General features: G+C 35.2%; 1 protein-coding gene across 1 annotated transcript; it reads right to left on the bottom strand.

Moving 5' to 3' along the window:
• Positions 1-597: 597 nt before the first annotated feature.
• Positions 598-4928, bottom strand: SMIM28 (small integral membrane protein 28). The gene is made up of 2 exons (XM_036222081.1): positions 4717-4928; positions 598-1230 (listed from the first exon to the last, which is right to left on the bottom strand). Exons 1-2 carry the CDS (start codon positions 4825-4827, stop codon positions 847-849), a joined length of 495 nt encoding a protein of 164 aa, XP_036077974.1. The 5' UTR covers positions 4828-4928; the 3' UTR covers positions 598-846.
• Positions 4929-15070: the final 10142 nt, after the last annotated feature.

Below are 15070 nucleotides of genomic sequence, written 5' to 3'. Positions count from 1 at the left end.
GCGCTAACTGATGTTTCTCTTTACCATGTGTTTCAAATTTTTCACCTTTACTTTCCAATGTTAAACTGATCTCTACCCTGTTACCGCTGCTTGGTGAAGGCCATACCTTCAGTCTTAGTGTCCCCTAAGACACTGTTAGAGCAGCCACTCTTTGTCCCGCCGCAACAGTACTGCCAAACAACCCACGATAATCCAGTGTGGGACACTCCCATGTAACTCAGCCAGACCTTTTTTCCATTCTAGGAAGCAAGAGTGACACTAAGAAGGAAATAATTCTGGAGAGGTTGATTATTTTAACGAAAATGTGTACAAATGTCTGTACTTTAATTATTAATATTGAAGCATAGTTCGCCATTGTTTACAACTTAGCTGACCACTGCAGCTCTAGAGGTGTTTTTTTCTTCCTTCTAGAACTTTCTAGCCATCTTGAAGCCCTCACACAAAAGTGAAACCAGAAGGCCCTTAAAAAACTTGTATAGGAAGAAAAGTTTTATTTGGTGGCAAAAGCAGTTACCTTTGGCTTATCAGCGTTTTTCTGTTTTCTTTCTCTTCAGAGCTAGTTCCTATGCTCACTAGTAATTTTATTTTTCCCCTCCAACGTACATAGAACTTTCCTTTTTTCTTGGGAGTGTTATACAATTTAGAAGAGCCCAGTCGTCTTTAGAACAACGTGGGGAAATTTTTTCCTAAGGAACTCAAAGATGGGTGAACTTGCCTGACATTTGTCCAGTCTTTCCCCCAGCTCAAGGTGTCCCATTCATCAGCAGTCTGCCTGTGGATAGCAGTAGTTCATGTGGGCTTTATTAAGGGTTGAGCGCTGTGTTTTACATGTTTTCCAAGAGCAGGTTATATTGGCTCATCCAGTCCAGGTGAACCCTCTTCATGTTGACGGCCCCTGTCTGAGGCCTCCTCCTCAGGAAGATTCCTGGTGGCCTCTTCATAGGAGGGTGGTAAACACACCGAGAGGGGGGCTGCCTCCCCAGGCAGAGGCGAATAGGGAAAGTCCTGCTCACTGCTCCAGGGTAAGCCTGGCAGGAAGTCAGTCTCCTCTCCTGCTGGTGGGTGCTCTGAGAGGTCGATGCTGAAAACCTGGCCCTGGGGCCGTGGGGCTTTGCAGAGGCGATAGAGAAAGAGCAGCAGAAAAGCCAGGAAGAGTAGGATGGTGGCTGGAAGAAGGATGCACAGGAAGGGCTCCACATCGTCTTTGGTGGAACTTATTTTCTGGGCGCCCTGGAGTTAGGAAATGAAACTGAGTTATGAGATGGGAGAAAGATGACCCTTGCAATTCTAAGGTCCCTCTCTTCCTCTTTTACTCTCATCATTACCCACTCTAAAAATCTCTTAATCATTCATTGATATCAATGAGCTTGAGCCTCCATGAAATAAAGTGAATTTACAAGACAAAGCATGAATTCAGAATGTCAGTAGTACACATTGGTTATATCCTACACTATTTCCACTAAAGTACAAATATTAAATTTTAGTTGGTAGGTCCACCACTCAGCCTTTGAATGATAACTCTCACTATTTGTGTAGTAATGTAGAATTAGACTAATAATGTCTTATTGCCACAAAATATGGAATTTAGCTAGTTTCTTTAACTGTGGAACAAAATTTGTCATATGTTCTTATCATATGTAACTAACATTTGAAATCTGACTCGATAGTTGATTCTTATGATAACAGATTTTAAAATTTCTCTAATTTCTTCTCGCAATATTTGTAAGATAAATAAGGAAAAATTTTGAGCCCTTTAGAGTAAAAGAATTGTACATAAATTCTTAAGCAGCATAAAAGGTATTGATTTTAGTGTTAACTCACAAGATAATGACGAACCCTGATGGAGTAAATACTATAATAGGCATGAAATGATGCTTCAGCAGCAAGTAGAAAAGCAATATAAAAAAATACTGCTTCACATTTTACAGACATTCCTTTAAATAATGCTGCTAAAAATGAAACATTAAAAAGCTGCTTCATTATATACAGCATACAGCTATAAATGTAAATGTTTATAACCACTACTGAAGAGGAAAAGAAAAAAATTAAAGCCTTAAAATTGTGTTTAAGACAGACAAAATACTAAGCTCTTTAATTATGTACAATAAAACTATGAGAGCTGGGGTTCTCTCCTTGATTTTGGTGAAAAGGACTACTGTTTTGCTTGTCATGGCCTCTTAAGAGGTTGGCTTATCGAGTGTTGACCGTAAAATCCTTTTATTTTCTAAAGAATTTATAAGTATCTGTATTATTTTGACTGAAAATTAGGTGATTTATTTAATATTTATACGTCCACATATTTTGTTTTTGGTAAGATGAGTTAAGATATTAGCTTAAAATGCATAAAAATTAAAGGTGTTCTCATGAAGCCAAATGTTATCTTCGGGGTTTGTCAGCTCCAGCCTTGAATTCTAGTATGACTTAATACCAGTGTGACCATGGACCATTTACTTGTCAACTCGGTGCCTGGGTTTTTTCCTATGAAATGAAAATAATTAATTTGTGATTGTTTTACAAAGTTGGCATGAGAATTTAATGCATCAATATGTATAAAGCACTTGGTGAATACTAGGTATTAATACATGTTTCAGTCTTTCAAATGGTCAACTTTACTAGAAAATAAAATACTGAAAATATCCAGAAGTCATCTAGAAATTTATTGTTAAGGCTGGAAAATATAGTGAAGATAAAATCTGGCATTACTAAGTTTACATTTTAATGTATATTTTCAGAAAATATGTTTTAGCAGCATTAATATTTTTGTGCAAGATTCTTATATTTCTAAACCATGGATTCTTTTTACTTCATCATGCATAATCTAGTTTATTATCAGAACTATTCACTTAAATTTAGTCATAATATAATAAAGAACTTTAAAAGCTATGAGTAGATGAACTCATAAATAAATTTATAATAAGAAATCAAATTGGGTTCAAAAAGCAATTTAACTATGTTTATTTTCTCCCTCTGGGATGAATCATTAAAAATGTTAAAGCTTTTCTCATTTGATACTTAAAGTAATCACTCTTCAATCTTGATAAATGTAGACCATTTTGAATAACTTATTGTTCTTTATTATCCATCAATCATAAGGACACTAATTGTTTCTAAACAGTCATAGGCATCAAATTTTAAATACTCTGTGACACTCTGTAAGCTCAATATGCATAGAATATAAAGATAATGTTCCATTTAAAAGGTTTTATGTAATACACCCTATTCAAAATTATGCTACTTTTGGTATTATCAATATTAGCTGCAAAAATTTTAGGGGCGATGCCACAGTCTCCACCTGTAATCAGTAGTTCCATTAGTTGAGTTAAATTTGTCCAGAAACATGATATCACTTATATGTAGGGTATAAACCTAAAAGCGACAAATGAACAGGACAAACTCATAGACATGGACTATAGACTAGTGGTTACCACAGGGTAGGGGGTGGGGGAGGAGGGAGGAGGTAGACCCGATAAAGGGGTCAAATATAGGGGGCTAAGGGGAGGGTTAAGTAAAGGGGATCAAATATATGGTAGCTGAAGGAAACTGGACTTTGGGTGGTAAACACACAATAGAATATACAGATGTCAAATGATAATGTACACCTGAAAATTATATAATTGTATTAACCAATGTTACCCCAATAAACTTAATTTTTAAAAAGTTAAGAAACCAAAAAATTTGTCCAGAAACCTAGTGGTACCACTTATCTAATCAGCAGATTAGGACAATTTCTTGAGATAATTCTTTTTTCCAGTTAAGAGATGTATAGGGTTATAGACAAATCTATGTTGGTATCTTTAATTTGCTTATTTACTGATAGCATAATGGTTAAAATGGTTTTGAATTTGTTTGAATACCGAAAGGATGTCTTTTTTAGTCAAGTGTTCTAATTTGTTCACTCCCCTCATAATGCTTTCTTAACTTTTAATATTTCCCTCATAAATACATTGATTCAAGGGCTTTGTTCAGGGAATATTTTAAAGAAAGACCCAGTTAAAGTATAACTGCTGAAAAACATCCACACCTGTAATTTTTTTTTTCTATAAAAGGTGGTTTTGGAGAACTTAAATACCAATCTGATCATTTGGTTTTCCAGAAAACAAGAAAATAGGTGTGTTTCCCTTTTCCTTGAGGGAAAGCAGTGCCACTCATTTCCATGTTGATGATAAAATTAATTCTGAGTTTTTAGGTTTCTACCAATATTTTTCCTTAGCAATCTCAGATCGAGTCGTCTTTGATAATTTCCCAGACAAAGCAAAGCAGCTGGTGCATTTCTTAGTAGAGACAAAATGTTTAACCTGCCACCCTTCTAGAAGAAAGATCCTTGACTTCTTCTACCTCTTAGAAACAGTGGTCGTTATACAGTCAGAGAGCCAAAGGCAGTCTCATATTTTTGTCTCTGTATACATTGCTTATAGAACAAAGGACAAAGTTGAAAAACCAAGGCATAACATTTTGTTGACTCCTAACTTCAGGTATTCTTTGACATATTTGACATATCAGGTGTTCTTAGAATGTATTCGTGGCAAGTCTCACTTGAATTTATAATTGTCAAAAGAATATGGCTTTCAAATTATTTCAGTAAAATCATATTCTTGTTATCCTACAATGCAAAATGTTGCCACTAAGTTTTAAGATCCTAAAAATAGAGGCATGGTTGGTTTAAAAACTGACAAAGATACTTTAGGGAAGAAAAGGCATAAGGTCGAGGGTACAGACCTGCAGCTGGGTTTCCAGAAGAGGTACGCTTGGTTCGCTGGTTAACCACTCGTATGTCCCCCTGCCAGCATGTCCAAACTTCCTCCAGCTGCTGCCCAACAGTCCTCGCATGTTTTCATCCGACTGATGCTCCACTCACCCTTTCACCTCGCTGCCCGGTTTTCAATAATGCTGCTTGTCCTTGGCCTGAATCCAGCTGGGATGTGCTGGGCTGATGGCTGTTGGTAAACTGGTTCTCTAATGAGTGGCAACAGAGGAAAGAAACCAACCAGAAAGACCTCTCAGGACTATTTAAATTCAGTGCCTCTGAATTTGTTTCTGTGGCCTTTATCACTGTAAGGATTGTCATCAGATATGGAATAGATTTCAGATAGAGGAGTTCTCTGCAGTAGCATGATTACAGTGAATTAAAAACTGTTTATATTTAGATGTAAATAAGACCCTCTCCCTTCCCTTCCCACATCCCTCTCCAGAGATATAACTGAGCAAGAAAAACTACTCAAGTTGCATTTCCTTTAATTATTTCTAGATTCTATGGCACAGAGAAAAGGGGTATTTTGTAGGGAAGCAAGACTCATTAATAACACTTTAGTGAATTATTTATATGAAAGATGCTAATGACAAAGTTGCACAGAAGCCAGACAGACAGTAGCTCAGACAGTTCGGCTGGAATGTTTTTGCTGGTGTCAATTTTTAAAAAAAATCAAATTACCAATACCTGAATAGTCTTCCTTCTGATTATCTTGTGAACTGTATAAAATTATTTGTGTCAAGCTTAAAATAAGAAATTTTCGATTTAAAGATTCACTGAGGTAACTTTGGGATATTTCTACATATTTGAGAAATTACCATTTAAGACATGACAGTTGGATTCACTTTCCTTAAGCTTCAAATATTTACCCCAAATGTTAAACTCAATATTGTAACTACCCACATCCTATTTAAACATCCTTTCCATCCAAATGATTTTGATGAAGCTGAAATATTTTCTTACCTAGAATTTTTTTCTTAATTAGGTTTCGGGGATGGTGAACTCTAAACTTTGTAGATATACCCAGTTTTCTTGGGAGGATGTATCATTTTCATCCATTACCTTTTCAAAAATAGTTGCTCTCTCTGATACAACTAGGCACTTTGCCAAATGTCTCATTTACAATAAAAGTTTTCACTGTTTCCCAGTGCCTCCATTGGTATCCTAGTGTAGAATGCCTTTGTCATTCCATCCTTTTACTTCTTATTATGGAATAAGATTTTTTGTGCTTTCAGTTAAAATGTCCAGCATGTTTCTGTTTTAAGTCAATCCTATATCCCCACACTGATAACACCAGAAGCACCTGGTGACTAGTGCACTATTTTGCTCTTTTGCATGTCAGCAGCTTTGCTAATACCCTCCTTGACATGGAGCATCCTTCTCTACCTCATCTACTTATTTAAATATCTTCATTTCTTAAGAAGCAAATTAGAAGTGTGGATCAAAAGCATTAAATATGTATCTGTAATATTGACTCTCCTGAAGCACTGAATGAATAAGACAAAAATCCCTACATTTATGGATATGTTTTGGGGACCAAGGAAAAAAAAATTATACAAATAAAAAATAGAAGGTGATAAATGTTAGAGAAAAAGCGGAGAAGGAGCAAAGTAAATGCTGAAGGGAAGGGAAGGGAAGGGAATACTTTTAAAGGGGAAAATCAGGTAGGATCTCATAGAGAAAGCAATAGCAAAAAGCTTAAAGATACAGGGGACTGAACCATAAAGATATAAGAGAGGAGAGCATTGCAGACCAAGGGAGCAGCCAGTGCAAAGGCCCTGAGGTAGTTATGTGCCTAGTAAGTTCTCAGAATGGCTAGCAGGTCAGGGTGGCTGGAGCAGTGAGCCAATAAAATAGGAGATAAGGTCAGAGAGGATACAGAAGGTGGTAAGGCAGCACACAGTGCAGGGTTTATAAAATATTGTAGCATTTTTGGCTTTTACTCTACTAGAGGAGCCATGCAGAGTTTTGTGCAGAGGAGTGAGAAGATGTGACCTCTACTTTAAAAGAATCACTCAGGCCTCTATGTGAAACAGATATAGAGATTAAGGTTGAAAGCAGAGATCACTTAGGGGCTTTTAATAATTCAGGGGAGAAATAATGGACCAGAGTAGTAGCAGTGGAAGTGGTGAGATTCTAGATATATTTTAGGGACAGAGCCAAGAAGGTTTCTGGAACTGAAGGTAGTATAAGATGAAAAAATATCAAGAAGTATTCTGTTTTAGACTTGAGCAACTGGAAAGATGACTATTGTCATTTACAGAGAGGGAGAAAGGAGGGAGAGTGTTGATTTTTTTTTTTTTTTTTTTTTTTTTTTTTTAAGAGGAGTTGAGTTTCAGACCTGGTAAGTTTGCAATGAATTTGGATATTTGAAATTGGGATTTAGGAATAAAGACTAGACCATACAGGATAGTTGGAACTCAGTGGCAGGGAGGTGTATTTAAAAGTAGATGACTTAATGAGATCACTAAGAACAGAAGTGTCAAAGGATGAGGAGAGAGTGAATGGCCAGTGAGGTAGATAAGAAGCCAAGTGTGTCCAGAATCGAAGGGAAGAAACGTTTCTAGAAGGAGGGAATGATTACCTCAAAAGCTACTGTGTGATCAAGTGAGATGATGAATGAGATTTACTATTGGGTTTAACAAAATGCAGAGAAGGGGTGTCATTGATTATTTAGACAACAGCAATTTTGGTGGAGTGGTTGGAAAAAAACCTGAGTAGAATGTAAGAGAAAAGGGAGTGAAGAATTGGAGACAGTGAATGTGAACAACTTTTGAGTTATTTTGCTTGAAAGGGGAGCAAAGAAATTATGCAATAGCTGGACAGAAAGAGTCAAGAGTCAATATATTATAAAACAAAGCACATTAATAGATTATACAGGAAAGAGAACATTGGTATATGTCAACCCTCAGCAATTTCACTCTAGGAATTCCTCAAGGAAATAATCTAGACGCTCAAAGATACATATTGTTGAAAGATGTTTTAACACACCTTAAATGTCTATCATAACAACTAGAAATAAAATTCCACAAAAAGAAAATTGATTAATAAGTTAAGATTTACCTATGTAAAGAGATTATCATCTAAAAATAAATACCAGAAAGAGGTAAACATGTTTACCACATACTAAGAGAAACTTTTCAGAAAACCGCATGTTTTTTACAAATTTGTGTCTCTGCATATAGCAACAAGTCAATGTTAACAATGGTACTTTTCTGAAATGGTAAGATTGTGAGTTGTTTTTTATGGGACTATGGTTCTTCTGGTTACTGATCAACATTTTGTAATAGTTCTATGAATATGTGTTCCTAAGATTGGCGCATCCCGGAAGGCCCACATAAAAGCCACATTGTTATAACATTCTGCAGTTTCCTGCCCTTTATTCAAATTAGGAACAAATCACAATTTCCTGTGAATTCCCACAGCATGTTAAGTATTCTAATATTACAGCACTTACTTGAGTCACCTTTGTATTTTTTTTTTTTTAAAGTTAGGGGATTGTTAGTTGACTTAGAAAAGAACTTACTAAAGAAATGAAATGATCTCTGCTATGACTTCCAGTGTATTAGTATGTACTTAGCCTATTAAGCTAATAGCCTGAATGTTCTGTTCTTACAGAAACACTTTAACATTTCAACTCTAGAAACTTGCACCTGTGTAGATTTTAATAAAGTCTTTTTTTTTTTTTTTAAAGGCTGCCATGGTATATGCTCATCATTTCAGTATTTTTTCCCAACACTTCCATTATTCCCATGGCTTTTTAGTTATCTAAGATTCTCCTGTTTAGGACTTTTATAGCTTGATATTTATTACAAACACTAACTACAGTTAGTCTGAAAGTTTGATTAGATGTCTCTTGAACTTTAAGTATTTCAGAACTGAGAGAAAAGTTTTTCTATGTTCTACTTAATTCTCCTTCTCTTGCCTTTTTTAAAAGAAGTATATCAATTTGTCTTCACCCATTTGAGTGCTCCATTTTTTCCTAATTTCTTTGAATTCAACATTGTTAATTTGCTATTATATTTTCAGGAATTACAAAGATGTTTAGGTTTCCTGGTTCTACTGGTTTCTGGATGAGTTGGAGATAGGAAAGTTTGATTTTTGCTATGTTAAACATTTCATCTGAGTTAATATTAGAGAAAAATCCCTGAAAACTAACAGGGAAGCTCAAATAAACTAAAGATGCTGATAAAATAGTAACTTTTCACATTTATTTTCTAAACTAGTAAATATATCTGAATTTTAGCAAACCAATCAGTATGCTTTCTCAAGATGCTATTATAAGAATCAAATAAGCTTTATTTGATTAAGATGGCTGAAAACTAATCAGTGGGCTGGAGGCAGCTCTGTGACAAATCACTGCTAGAATCCGAGCTCCATGGAGACCCAGGGGTTCATGTGAGGGTCAGCAGATCCGGACTTGGTTTTTGTTCACCTTTGACCTAACACAAGATATAAAACATTTTCATCATTATCCTGGCAATTTCCCTTCTTCGGTCAACTTTTTTTTTTTTTTTTTTTTTTTTTTTTTTTGGATTTCCAGCTACAAGGGAAGAGGGTTTTTTAAAATCTCAATTATTCAGAAAAATCAGGGAGCAGGATGTGAAATTTATAAACTTATAGAGTTCTCTGGTTATGAACTTAGATATTTTTTAAACATTTGGCCTTTAGTTCTCCACATCAGAATTCAAGGGAAATCGAGGCATGTTTAAAATAGAATGATCATAAGTATTTGGGAATTAAATTGATTTTCTTGAATTTAAAACAGGAACTAGTAAGTAGATGTATTTAAACATCCTCATGTAAATTTGTATTATTTCTCTATTCATGTATGTGACAGAGTGGGTTCAGTGGGGTGAAGGACCACCATTATTTAAAACTTAAATTGTCATGTTATCTATTTTTTTTTTATAACAGTTCTGAGTTAAAGAATCATTCTTTTGCAGATTAGGGAGTTAGGGCTTGTATTAAATGATATTGGGACAAATTTTCCAAGATTTTCTGATTATACAGTTCCAGGAGCCAAGTCTAGATGTAACTACACCTCACTGTGAAACAAAAATTCAGATGACGGACAAGGCTGTTTCCCTTTTAATTGGTGTAACAGCCTTGTGTTTGGTGCATAAACCTAGAGAAGGCAAATATGTGACTTGAAACATGTAGCCTCATAGGGAAAATTAGTTGCCTCAGAACTTCTATTCTTTCTCTAGCATCATTTATTTTGTGACACCTCCCCTGATTCGCCTCTTGGCCCAGGTACAGGTATCCGCTCCTGTGCCACGTACATGCTTTCAGTAGTCCACATGTTATGTTTTGTGTTGCTATCGTCTGAAAGTCTTCCTTTATCCCACTAATAGAAGACAAAGAATTGTCTTTTAAAGTATATTCTCACAAAGCCCGGTCAGGGCCTGATTCCTGGTAGGCACTCAAATGGTTAGATGAAGTACTGGAGTCCCAATTTACATGTAAACTATATTACTCTTGAACGCTGCCAGGAACGACCTCACCAGAGGCTCTTATTGGATTGTATGGACCTGGAGTGGGTAAGGGAGTCCTGACAGCAGCTGGAACTACACCCAGACATGGCCGAGTTCCCTACTCTGTGGAGGTCTCTGCTCAAACTTGGCAGTTGCTGGCACTTGAGTCATTGGGCCTGTACACTGAGTTGCCATTAACTCAAGCTCATTAGAATCCCACAAAAGATATCCCCAGTAAAATACCTTTAAATAATGTCATGTAAAATATCCTAAATGCTTCTGGGAAAATTTTAACCTGAATGAGAAATAGAGCAAGTGATTTGGAATAAAACAAATACTATAACTGGCAGGTGTTGGGTATATATTACAATTCATGAACAAGCAGTAGCTAACGTCAGCCATAGAAAGGAACAAATAGAAGATCCAGTAACTCTGATTTAAGTACATGTTTTAAAGTCCTCATTCATATTGTCTTCTCCCTCCGATTAAAAATGTATAAAGATGCTTGATGGATTGATTTCATGATGTGAAAACAAAGAGAAATATATTCCAAATACTCTTGACTGTTTTCATGTGAAGTCTGATAGAAACACAAATCTCTTCAATGAACAAATTTTGAAATAGTAATATAAAGGCACAATTTATAGGTTTCCAATAATCTTTCCCCTATAGATGTCAGTCAATACTTCAGTTTGTCAAAACAAAATTAAACAAGTACCCCAGCCCCACTCCCAAACTCATATACTTATGCTAGCAGAACAAAATGTTTGGGTTTCTGATTACAAATAGAATTCTGAAAACCCCATTTCAGGGGAAATTAGTTGGAGGGACTTTTTGGATTATCTAAGAATCTTTGTACTCCATTCACTTTGTGGTTAATTAACCCATGGTAATATTCCCATTTGTTGTCTAATTTTAGGAACTTTTGTATGTGCAAAAAATAAGGGCCTTTAATTTCTACAAACAGCTGTCTAAAATGTTATTAATTCTAAGTAGTATTTGCTAGATAGATTTAAGCCAGAAACAACAAAGAAATATCCCGACCTTAACATGTTTATCTCTTTTTTGTTGTATTCTATCACAATTAATTTCAATCTGTCCTTTATAATCAAAATATAAATACAACAAAAATATAAACATAGGGAAACAGTCAAAATAGTGATGTTTCCCTCGAATCTCTTTAATCAGAAATGGATATAAATGACATCTGACCTGCCATCTCTGTGTGGCCAGCACATTATTCCCCCTTGCAGTGCTAATAAGGCCACAGCTTCCCAGAGCTTACACAGGGCCCACATTTCTCTTTCTGATGTTGCCCTCTCTATGAGGCTTTAACCAAAAGGCAAAAATAAACACTTAAAGGAATAACAGGATTTAAGTGATTAGAAATCTAGGTAATCAGCATCTGAATGACAATTGAAAAGTAATTTTCTTTTTGGATTTCATGAGAAATTATAGGGTTTGAAGCAATATAAATGCCCCTATGTAAAACAATGGTTAGATAAACTATGACGCATTCACACGAAAGGATGCTACACAGCTGTATAAAAGAATAAGGAGCAGGGGATGTGGTGACAGGAGCCAGAGGGAACAGTACTTGTCTGATGATACATTTGTACAGCTCTGACTTTTAGAACACGGGTAACATTTCACATATCCAAAAAGAGTATTTTTCTGTAAATTGGTCAGTTGCATGTTTTCAAATTTATTGCTGTCATGGATATTTTCTTTAAGTCTCCTCTCTATATAGTTTTTCCTTTTTTTCCATCCATGATTTTTTTTTCTTCTTTGAACAAGACTATAGATTTGTTAATTTTATTAATCTTTTCTAAAGACCACATTGATGTTATTAACAATATATTTTTCTATATTTCTACTCCATTTTTCATTTATACTTGAAGTTTATTTTGTTCTGATTAGTCTAACCTTCTTGAGATAAATGCTTAACTCTAGAAATTCATCATTTTTCTTTTTTAGTAGGAGTGTTTGGGGCTATAAATTACCCTCTAATTATTGCTTCAGCCGTATCCCAAAGATTTCTATATATAGAACTTTCATTATTTCTGAGTATTTAAAATTTTCAATTATTTTTACTTAAGACTTCTTTAGACATGCATTTAATTTCCACCTGTAAGAGGAATTTTCACTTATTTATTTTTGAATTATACTGTTTTCAGAGAACATAAGGCCGTAATATTAGTTCCTTAAAATTTTGTAGCTTAATAAAAATGTGTGTGTGTGTGTTTTTAAATCATTCTATGCGTGGTTGAAAATCATGATTGTTCTTTAATTGTTGGTTATAGAGTTCTGAATATGTTAACTAGATACTAATCTTTTTTCCAAAGAATAGAAAGAACTTGGGTCACCTTAGCACTACCCCTCCAACTTAAATGATCCGAATTTTAAGTTTTTTTTTTTCTTTTAAATTAATAGACTTTTTTTAAAAAATAGTTTTAGGTTTATAGGAAACATTGAGCAAAAAGTACAGAGTTCCCACATACCTCTTCACTCTACCCCCAATTTTCCCTATTTTTAACATCTTGTATTAGTGTAGTACATTTGATGAACTAATATTAATACATTATTAAAGTCCATAGTTTAACATTAGGGTTCACTCTATGCCATGCATTCTATGGATTTTGCCAAATATATAATGACTTGTAGGTTACCATTATAATATAATGCAGAATAATGTTTTCAATGCCTTAAAAATCCCCCTTACTACACTTATTCATCTCTCTCCTCCTCCCAAACACTGGTAACCAGTGATCTTTTTTATGTCTCCATAGTTTCGCCTTTTCTAGACGATCATATACAGTTTACCCTTGAGCAATATGGTTTAAACTACATGGGTCCACTTACACTGATATATATATTTTTTTTTTTCAGTAAAAATCAGTATTGTTTTTGATCTACAGTTAGGAGTCTGAGGATGTCGGAGGGCCGATTGTATGTATTGATCTATATAATTTTATATAGGGGGCTTGAGCATCCTTATATCTTGGTGTCCCGGAACCAATCTCCCATAGATACTGAGGGACAACTTAAAGTTTTTGGGAATCAAAAGTTATACCTGGATTTTCAACTGCACTAGGGTCGGTACCCCTCACCCCCACATTGTTCAAGGGTCAGCTTTAGTTAGAATTATATAGTATGTGACACTTTTAGATTAGCTTCTTTTAGTTAGCAACATGCATTTAAATGTTCCTCTGTGTCTTTTTGTGGCTTGATAGCTAATTTCAGTTGTGTTATTTTTTAAATCCCAAAATGATAACTTTTGGTGTATCAGGTAATATTTGTTTAGAATTATCTATACATTCACACATTTCTTGGCTTACTAGTCTCGTATCTTGGATCTTCCTTCGGCATTCATTTTCCATTTGCCTTTCATAGAGGAATAAAATTACTCCTTTAAAGAAATGAAATACTTTTATTTCACTCTTGTTCAAAGATAGCTTTCCTGAGGAAATATTTCCAGATCGATAGATATTTATACTATCTTGTGTGTCTCTTAACTTATCTTTCCATGTTCTATTTCATTTTTTTCAGGTTTATTGAGGCATCATTGACAAAATTGTTAAGACATTTCAAGTGTATATTGTGATGATTTGACACATATATACAATGTGAAAAGATTCCTCTCATCTAGTTAATTAACATACCCATTACCTCACATATGTATCTTTTCAGTGTGCGAACATTTAAGTTCTACTCTCTCAGCATATTTCAATTATATAATACAGTGTTATCAACTATAATCACTATGTTACACATTAGAGCACCTTTTCATTACCCACTGGCCATTCATGTCTTTGGAAAAATTTCTATCCATTTCCTCCATTCATGTTCCATCTCTTTTGACTCTGTGCTGCATTCTGCATTTATTGATTGACTGGTTAGTAATTTTTTTCTCTACTGAATCTTATCAGCTGTGAAGCACCTCTATTCTTGAGTTTTAATTTTAACAATGATATATTTTTTTTAGATGTTTCAGGGTTTTTTCCCCCTCAAGTGGTTGGTAATTTTTTGGTCTCTTATTCCTAGAATCCTACATTTTTTGGATTGTTATTTATTTAAGTATTTTATATAACATCATTTCTTTATCTGATCATTTAAATATCTGAGTCCTATAGAGTCAAAGTTTGTTTATTTTTGCTTAACATTTCTCAGGAGAGCGAGAGACATGTTTGGTAACTGTGTTTGGTAACTTCAAATTAGGAGTTCACGTTTAGTTGAATCTGATCTGTGGGAAGCCTGAGATCCAAGATCGAAGATGTTTTCCCTGGAGATGATTTGTACTCAGTGCTACTGGGGCCACCACCAACCTGGGGGCGCTTTAGTCACACTCGGGAATTCAGGGTTAAATGTGGGAATCACAGATTCAGCTTGTCCACCTTGTCGGAAGCCTCAGGCTCAGTCTGCGCCTCACTGCTCTCCACTCTGGTTTCAGCTTCACCTCACTCCGTGTGTCAAATTCTCACGTGCCTGCTGTGCATTGCTATCAGAGCATTTAAAAATATTATTTCATCATAAAGTTCCGCCCCCCCCCCCAAGGACTAATTTTAAGATCAAGTTTGCCAACAAACATTCCTCAAACAATGCTGTTCTAGTTCAGTCCCTTCATTGTATAGGTGGGAAAACGGAAGCCGTGTGACTGGTGCCGTATTTCATGACGAGCCCGTGTCGGAGCCAGGGAAAAATCCTTGACGTCATAAAACCAGTGTGCTTGCTAACCCTGGAAAGTTCCATAGGTGGAACTTTTTCTTCCCTGGAGAAAATGTTCCTTTATGTAATATGTCTCGGCATTAGAACTGATTATCATAGGGAAGATATTCATTAAAATATG

The sequence above is a fragment of the Rousettus aegyptiacus genome, unplaced genomic scaffold (genome assembly GCF_014176215.1).
Source record: "Rousettus aegyptiacus isolate mRouAeg1 unplaced genomic scaffold, mRouAeg1.p scaffold_m13_p_1, whole genome shotgun sequence".
NCBI classification, from domain to species: domain Eukaryota; kingdom Metazoa; phylum Chordata; class Mammalia; order Chiroptera; family Pteropodidae; genus Rousettus; species Rousettus aegyptiacus.
Note: the sequence above shows the minus strand (reverse complement) of the source record. Positions and strands in the feature narration are given on the sequence as shown.